We start from the raw sequence: 9480 nt of genomic DNA, 5'->3' as shown, positions 1-9480 counted from the left end.
AAATATTGATAGAGTAAGTGATTAACCAATATTTAGAAAAATAATTTAAATTGGTCAAATATGCTACCAAATTCTATGTAGTTGCAAGAACAACATATATAATAAGCATTTGGCAACCAGCTACACTTGGAATTCCTTATAGATTAACAACCATACTATTCTCTTGCACTTACATTTACTTCTCTCTTATTCCATTCTCATATTAACAAGTTAACAACCAATCAAAATGACTAATACAATCATAAAAATTACTCTAATTAGCAATCATTATTAAAACCAATGATGTAAACTTAAACCACCTAATATTGTACTGAGAAAATAAATTTTGACCACGTATTTAGAGAGAGATTGAAGTAACGTATTAAGTATAATTTCATTAAATATATATATATACTTATTACAAGAAACAAGATACATATCAAGTGAACATCTCAGCCGTAATAATACATATTAATGAAGAAAATAAAAGAAGGATTTAAATGCAACTCTTCCATGTACGTTAACATCCAGATGGCAGGATCCCGCTAATCATGGGTTTAACATTGGAACATACAGATGTTAATGCAGCTTTATTCCCAATATATCTGAGGTTAATGTTAATGAGTTTCACATTCTCACATGGAATGCCTCTGCTACAAATGAGTTGAACAGCAACAGGCGTTGTGGTAGTGCCCCTTATATCCTTGAAGCTAACGTTACTGATCTTAACTTTTGATGAACCCTAAAAAGATAAGAGAAGAAATGCATAAACATAATTACTAGCATCCATAAATAAATAAATATATATATATATATATAACATCATTTAATAAGAATAAATATAATCTAAAACCAAAAATTGTACTCTTTTCTTATTGTTTTCATAAAAAAATTACCTTGTTGTTGCATCGGTTCCATGGGCAATACATTTGATCAATTAGGATAGGATTGGCTACGTTATTCATGGTAATATCTGTAAAATGAATATTAGACGCAATGCCGCCGTATAATGCTGGCCAAGATTTAATCCTAACACCATTAGCGGTGTTTGAGAGAGTGCTCTTCGAAACAAAAACACCGGATACGGGTGCTTCATTTGGATATTTTCCTAAACTTCCTATACTAATGCCATGTCCAGGTCCACATGTAACTCCTGTGATTGTAATTTGTTGGCTACCGTCACCAATAGAGATACAATCATCACCGGTGCTAATCTTTGTATCAATTATGTTAACTCCATTTGAACGTCCAATATGAATTCCATCTGTATTAAAGCTAATTGCTGGTGCAGAGACTGTAAACTGTTGGAAGGTAAAGTTCTTACACCCCAAGACATTGACATGAAAGTTTTTGCTGTTGAGAGAAGTTATACCCTGGACTATGCCATTGTTGATGAAGTTGAACCTTAAACTCTGATAATTTTTTAAAACAATAAGATATTCATGAAAGAAAATTTGTTACTATCAACACTATTATGAAAAAAAAGAGAAGAATTTATAGTTTTATAGAGAAGAACTTACGGTGGGAAGAACTTTACAATTGTTTCTTTCCATACAATTGTATTTCTTCCATGTGAGTTCTCCTTGTCCATCAAAAGTTCCACCACCAGACATTGTAAATTGATCAATGTGATTGAAACTAACCCAACCATCCCCACGAAGTTCGTTTGCATCTACAGGTGCCTGTAAGATTCCTTCGACTTGGAGCACCATTGCACCCTTGCAAGGACCCATGATATCTAATTTACGTAATGCATATGTACCTTTTGGTATTAAGACTTTGCTTACACCCGGTGCTGTACATGCAACTTTCCAAGCACTTAATATAGCCTAAGAATAAATAAAGAAAATCAAAATGCAAAGTTAAGTTTCAAAGATTTAGTTAATTAACATTCATTCATGGTAGGCAAGGCATGAATTAAATGAATGCTCATGTATACGTACCTTACTGATATCTGTTTCTCCATCAGCTTTGGCACCATATTGTTTGATGTCAAATGTAGTAGAGTATGCTTGAAAGGTAGAAGCGAAGAAAAGCAACAATGATAGTGTCCAGGCACTTGTTTTCAAGGCCATCTTATTCAATCAAAGTTGCTTCTCCTTCTTTTATTTTCTTTGGCTAGATGTCACGGCTGATATGCACGAGTTTCCTTTTTTTTTTTTTTAATGTCTTTATAAAGCAACCCATTAGCTAAGTTTAGTTAAGTGATGCAGAAACTCGCAACCTTTTTTTGCGTAACTTCCACTCTATTATTAGTTGTTTACTCATTAATTTTAGTAAAGTCAAATTGATGTTCTAAGAAATAAAAGTAATAGTAATTTAATATCTCATGTTAATCATCTAAATTTGGATTCTTCTTTTGAATGATTTAAACAGTTTCACTATGTTTAATCATTCTCACTCATTCGTAAAAGGAGAAACAAATTTTTAAAAACTAAAGTAGAGTGGCATCATTCAATGCCTTTGATAGTTTTTGATCAACCGCAACTTTTCCGTTGAAATCCATTATTTTATGAGTGAAGCTATAGAATCAACTTGATCCATAATAATACGGATTATAATTGGATTTCAAAGTAAAATTTTATAATTATCCTTTTTATCCATCATAAATTATTTTTGTTACAAATTGATGTATATATATTTATTATTTATTTTTATCATTAATGAATCATCTAATTAGTTCTTATATTACTCTTAATTTAATTCTTATCATAATATTAAATGAATCGTAATTTGATTCATACCATAAATTATTAATTAACTTAAATAGTTTTATATTTAATGTTGCTTATTATATTATAGTTACAATATTTTTTTTTAAGACATAAGTCAATGAAATCAATTTATTACTTCTTGACATGAACAAACAATTTTCTAATTAAATTTTCTTTTCAATTCTACTTTAGATTGATAGTAATACATTTTCATTCCTTTAAAAGAATGGCGTCTACAAATATTGATGTTTCAAACTTAGTACTCACAAGTATACGAACCGAATTATAGTACGAGTAAATTCACCACAAGGTCGATCTCATAAGGAACTGTAGAACATGTATTATAAAAACTAATTATCACACAAAGAATAATAAAAATAAATCGAAACATTCTAATTTAATATTTTGAGAAGAGTTTAATGTTTATAAGAGAAATTAAATAAACTATAAAGTAAATATACAAATGAAATGATTAATGAAAACTATATAATAAAATAGTATTTAGTCTAGCCAGTACTTAGTAATATCCTTATTTTCCCTTAAGCCCAAATCTAATGAATGAAATGGTGATATGCCTTTTTCCTAAGTCACTCAAACTAATAATGCAACATAAGCTCCTTATACCAATACAGATTGAAGTAAAGATGGTATTTCTAATACATTCGATATGTCAAGCCTTTTTATGTAAATATAAATATGGATAATGAATGTACCTGGTTACTCAATAAAATATGCATCAAGATGCTTTTCATACTCTTAATTTTAATTATTTTTTTATGTAAAAATCAACATTGATCATGAAGATCCTCGGTTACTAAGCAACTAAAATAAGCGGAGTAGAATTATTAAACTTAAAGCACCAACTTGCCAATATCATATCTAACAAACTTAGGCAAGCCAATTTAATAACAAATAAATAATAACAAACATCATACACTTCTAATTATACTCATCTCAAACTTACCAAACTACTTATCACTCTCCATCACCATTTACATTGGTGGATGTATCAGCTCTACCTCCATTGACGCCTACAATGTCTAGTACACCATCTACTGTTGCACATCCCATGCTGATTCTAGGTCGACACATAATCACCTTTGAGTGCACTTGCACAATAATATGTAAGCAATATATAATTTAATTTATTATGTATCTATTTTATAAATATTTATTTATTAAATTGGATGCACAAACATGTATTATGTTTTATATGTTCTGTAACAAATTGGAGCCAAAATGCTCACGTAAGATTCAGAAGATTTTTTAGAAGAAGATAGACGTGGAAGGGATCAGGTGGAAGTCAAGGAAACTAAGGACTTCTATTTTTATGAGTTTAAGGTATTTTTTGATAAATGTTGTTCAAAAAAGTGTAATATATATATAAATATTATGTCTAACTTTTAATTCATTCTATTTTTACAGAAGTAGTGCTTCTGGAAGGAAGCGGTCGATTCCCTCATTCGAGAGGCATGGAAGAAGAAAACTACAACTCAATACCATGATATGATATGCGAGCTAAAGAAGGCGAGCAAGAAGCCAGAGTTTGTAGATCTGAAAGCTTGGAAGAGATGGCAATAGGAATGGAACACGCTTGAAGCCACGCGGATATCAGAACATTATTCCTAGAATCGGTTGTCACAAGCTTCTAATGGTTGTGGACCATCTACATATATAGGAGGCACGACTACCCATCATAAGCAACGGAGATGACTTGTAAGTTTTATTATTTGAATTTTTGTAATAAAATATATATTTTGATAACTTATTTCACTTTTTATTAATCAGGTGCAATCACTAGGATGCCTACCTACTACTGGAGAGTTGTTTCTACACACCCACACTAGAAAGAGTGACAACAAGATTTTTGTAAACTCGAAGTCTAAAGTTGTTCATATACGGTAACTTACTTATGTAAAATGTTTATAATTCTATTTTTTGATTTATTGACATTGTCCTTAATTGTTTCACTCAATTTTCAAGATACATGTTAGACGAGGAGAAAGCAGCTTACACAGACTTTTGAGACTGTGGATGACAACTCTTTATTCTTTCACGTTGTCAACAGTGAGAAGAAGAGTTGGTAGGGTCTCGACTCGCAGGCTTCTGAGTTTTATCGCTGCAATTCTGCCTCTTTTTTATCGACATACCCTCATGGTGGTAAGATAGATTCTATCGAGCTTCAAGACTTGCATACAATAGTGTTTGAGCAGAATTTGCAGTTGCAGGAGTAGAATGTGTAGATTCGAGACTTACAACAGCATTTGCAAGCCTTGTCCGCCAGATCCATGAGATGCGCTCAACTCAACCTCAGCCTCCGCCTCAACCCCCTCCCCAGTCTCCTAGTGACAATGAGTCACCAGCTCATTAGTTTATTTTTGACATCTAAACTATATTACAACTTTTGACACTTACCATTATTTAAATCATTATAATATTTTTGTCTCACACACTTGTTTTGTTTCTCAATTTCCTTTTTAATATATGATTAATTATTTAGGTGTACATAAAATTAAAATAAATTATTGTTATTTACATTTAGCAACTTATCGATGGATTATCAACGAAATTATAGTCATAAGTGTTAATAATTTACCGACAGATTTTAGCCATTAAAAAAATATATATATATAATTAAATACCAACATTTTACCGTCAAAAGGCAAACTATTGCTAAATGTCCAATGTATCGACAGATTTTCGGCAGTGTATCCATTGGTAAACTGTCTCCACTTAACAACAAGGAAGACACTTTACCAACAGCCTTTTTGATAATTTAGCGACAGCATATGACGTTCAGTAATTTACCGACGGTCCAATTTTCTGTCGGTAAATTATTACCGATAACGAATTTATTGACGGATTTTTTCTGATACTAATCCATCGATATGTGTGTTTACCAACGATTTGCCATCCATTATCGACAGGATTTTTTGTCGGTGAATTGATTCTTTTTTATAGTTTAATATATCATTGATGTATCCTTTTATATACCTATTTTCATATAATAGTCAATATATAAAATATACAAAATAATATGAAAATGCATGTTATATCAAAATATACATCTTATATTTTTGTATATTTTAACTAAATATAGTAATAAATTTTGTATTTTTTCAATTATATATAAATATAATTAAAATTAAAATTGTCGGTTTGATTAACTTATTTTGTCAGTTTAAATTTTAAATTTTGAATCAATTTTTTTTTTTTTGCTTTTTCTTTATCACTCTTATTAAGAGTTTTTTTTCCTATTTTATGGAAGAATTAATAAGTAGTAATATATATCATAAATAGATTTTATACATTTTTTAAATATAATTTAATATAATTTAGGTGGATATTTGACCAATCATTTGAAATGTAAAAGTTTGAAACTAATTCAATAATTTTTAAATTGACTAACAAAAAGTTATTGTAACTCTTTGTAAATGAAATAGATTTATCTTAAATTATATTAAATAGTTGGATGATATCAAATTTAGAATTTAATTTTTTTCTAATCTTATTTATTTTATATAATTAAAAATTTTAAAGAGAGCATATTTCAGTTTTTGTGGTATATATATTAGAACAAATTTATTTTATTTTATTTTATTTTTTATAATGAATTTGAAAGGAGAGTATATGTGTGAAGAGAATTAAATCAACATTTTTTGGATGGGACAAGCACTAAGGCTTGATGCAGCCTAAACAAGTGTGTATTTTAATTGTGGGTATAAAAGTCAAACTTTTATATTTTAGGCATATTTTTATTAATTTTTAGAAATGTGAGTGTAAATGTTAATTGACTTAATTTTTTAGACATTTATGTAAATATTCATTTTTTTTTATATTACGATAATGTTGGAGCATCTTTCATCAAATCTAATTTTTCATGCTAGAACCAAAGATGTTGAATTGGATTATCATCAAGTCCAAATTCTTTTAGGGCTTAACTCATTTATTAATTTTTAGGTTTAACTCAAATGAATTAAAATTATTTTTTATCAAATTAACTCTAAATACATTACGAGCCACTTAACTTATTAATTATATTCTCATTTCATATTAAGAAAATCAACTTGAATTAATATTGTATATGTATTTCGTACGAGCCAAAATGTTCAATTATCTAAGTTTAGGATAAAACTTGTTTATGCACAGTAAATAAATGAACCACAAATAGATTGAATTGTTTATTTCCTTTAATATAAGATAATTGAGATATATTTTAATTATTTAATACTAATAAAGATATGATATTTATTTATTAGTTTTGTGCATAAGAGATGAAAATAGCCAAATATCAATTATCTACTTACTGATTAAGGGGAAACACACTTTTTTAGAATAGTGGAACTAATAGTCTCATATAATTTTATAGAGATTTCATTTTTACATGCTTGCTATATCAAGTAATAATTCCAGTTGAACCTGAGTGCAAGACTGAAAATTATAAAGTGATGTCGTAGAAATGGTGACGACAGTCCTGATTTATATTCTTAGTATGTGTCTATAAGATATATTTGGCAAGTATAGAACCATGCATTTAAGTAAAAAAGATGGATTTTAAACTAGTAATGGGAAATACAATAAAATAAAAAAATACAAGCTCCGCACAGCCCCCCCGAGTTATGTTTCTCAATGTTCCGGAGCTTTACAGCAGCGTTTTCATGGACGCCATCGCTCCCATCCGGGGCCAACCGCACAACCTTGCACTAGATAATCGACACTGTATAGACTACGACCTAGATCTCCAAAACATACAATATTTAAAACTGGAGCTTTCGATCATGAGAAAAGCAAAGAAATGGAAAAAAGAAAAGCAATTTCTGAAAAAAAGAAAAAAATAAAAAATAAAAGATTGATCCAGACAAACTGGTCCACCACCCAATTACCCAACTTAAATGAAGTTGATCGACCATCACAATTCTTCTCCAAAGTCATGGCAAGCTTCGATCAAGACTTTAGGATTCTCCGAGTATAAAACTCATGTAGTCACGATCTCTGCATCAATATTACTCATTCTCAGTTTTTCTCAAATTTCCTTCTTTTTTTTCTTTTGGGTTATATCTTTTCGATCATGAGATACAATTTTTATATCAATAAACACTTGTTTTCAAGAAATATACTAACAGGTAGAGGAGAAGAACAAGGAGACTGTTGCTGTCAAACGATGTTGACCTACACCCCACTTCGACACCACATGCCACCACCCAACAAACTGACCCTTACCCCAGTTTATATATTGCAGGTTCCACCATTTAAATCCTACAAAAAGCCTTTTAATTGTTCGGTGGATTTAATTATTAATTAAATTCTGAGCTATACCTTTTCTAAAAAAATTATATAAATGTTTTTAAAATTTTAAAATTAAGAGTTAAAAATTAAAAAAAGATATTGAGAAGATTCACCAGCTGCATCCCCGTATCCTTTTTCAGTTCATTATCCACTCAAGCCCAAGGCCGAAAGCTATTTGTACGATCAAAAACTTTAGACCAATATGCCACCTGGAGCATCGATTTCTTTCTCTAAGGCTTCCGATCTAACCTCCAATCATCCAGAGAAATTTACGGACGATCTCGGCCATCGATTTTCAAATGGAGTCTGATCACCGTGAAATCGGAATTTGGTGGCCTTAAACCTACCCATTCCCTAGTGCTGGACACGGGCCCACAGGTCGGGTCGTGACAAAAATTGTGCCTTCAAATGGTACTAAATTAGACTATTAAGTTCAATTACTCTTATGAGTATAAAATGTGATGATTAAAAAGAAAAAAAAAAGTAATTTTTTATTTAATAAGATAATTATTTCATTATGGAAATAAAAAAAATAAAAATTTAATCGAAAGTTAAATTATGAGAAGAATGAAAAAAGGATTATAAGATAATTAAAATTTATAATTAAGTTATTTTATGTTGTAATGCAATGCTTAAAAGGATTATTTAATGTGAAAATTATGAAAAATAAGTCAAAAAGGTAGAGGAATATGAAATAATTAAATATCATAATTAAAGTGTTAAAGTTATGATATAATACTTTATAAAATAGTAAAAGAATTAAAATAAATAAATCTAAAAAAATTATAAAAAATAGCTTAGGAGTCATATACTATGCTATGTACAAAGGGAAAACAATGTTATATATAAGCACAAGTTATATTCCACCAACAATCAAGCACACGTAGTATATGTGAAATAATAGGAAGAAGTTTAAGTTTAAATTACACATTTACCTAGAATTGGTTGCGCATTGACGTGGACAATTGCAGGCAATAGGAAAGCTAGAGTCTCTCATAATCCTGTTTTAGCAACAAATGAGATCGTGGCCTTCGAAGCCATTATTCATCCCTGAGCTTATATCGGTGTAAGTTCAACAAAGCTTGCCTTTATTATTTTTTCTAAAATATAATATAAAGTAAAGATAAATACGTTTCTGTAAAGTTCATAGAAAAAAAATTCCAACAAATAACATTTTTCATAAAAAAATTTATAAATCTCAATATATTGGACTAAGAAGAAAGAAGAAGAGTGGAATGAAAAAAAAAAAAGAAAAGAAAACTCAATAATATCTATAACTAAATCCATATGAAAAAATACAGGAATAAAGAAATAAGGAAAACTAGAAACATAGTGAAAAAAATCAAGACTTGACAAGAAAAAGAGTGTAACGTTAGTGATTTATGGAGAAAGAAAATCAACAGTTATTATCAAATTCTTAAAACAACAATTTAGTGGTATAAAAAGTGAAACTCTAATAATTTAGAGATTAATATCAAAAATCATATAATATGCCAAATAA

General features: G+C 29.4%; 1 protein-coding gene across 1 annotated transcript; it reads right to left on the bottom strand.

The window, feature by feature from the left end:
* Positions 1-348: 348 nt before the first annotated feature.
* Positions 349-2207, bottom strand: LOC107262217 (exopolygalacturonase-like). The gene is made up of 4 exons (XM_048374706.1): positions 1923-2207; positions 1500-1808; positions 876-1391; positions 349-721 (listed from the first exon to the last, which is right to left on the bottom strand). Exons 1-4 carry the CDS (start codon positions 2052-2054, stop codon positions 500-502), a joined length of 1179 nt encoding a protein of 392 aa, XP_048230663.1. The 5' UTR covers positions 2055-2207; the 3' UTR covers positions 349-499.
* Between the last annotated feature and the right edge of the window lie 7273 nt (positions 2208-9480).

Source organism: Ricinus communis, chromosome 5 (genome assembly GCF_019578655.1).
Source record: "Ricinus communis isolate WT05 ecotype wild-type chromosome 5, ASM1957865v1, whole genome shotgun sequence".
Taxonomy (NCBI): domain Eukaryota; kingdom Viridiplantae; phylum Streptophyta; class Magnoliopsida; order Malpighiales; family Euphorbiaceae; genus Ricinus; species Ricinus communis.
Note: the sequence above shows the minus strand (reverse complement) of the source record. Positions and strands in the feature narration are given on the sequence as shown.

Excerpts from the sequence above, each read along its gene's own strand:
- LOC107262217 (XM_048374706.1), bottom strand. The coding sequence starts at position 2,054 with ATGGCCTTGAAAACAAGTGCCTGGACACTATCATTGTTGCTTTTCTTC. Across the intron at positions 1,392-1,499 it reads ATTGTAAAGTTCTTCCCACC|AGTTTAAGGTTCAACTTCAT; the intron begins GTAAGTTCTTCT and ends AAAAATTATCAG. Across the intron at positions 722-875 it reads GGAACCGATGCAACAACAAG|GGTTCATCAAAAGTTAAGAT; the intron begins GTAATTTTTTTA and ends TTATCTTTTTAG.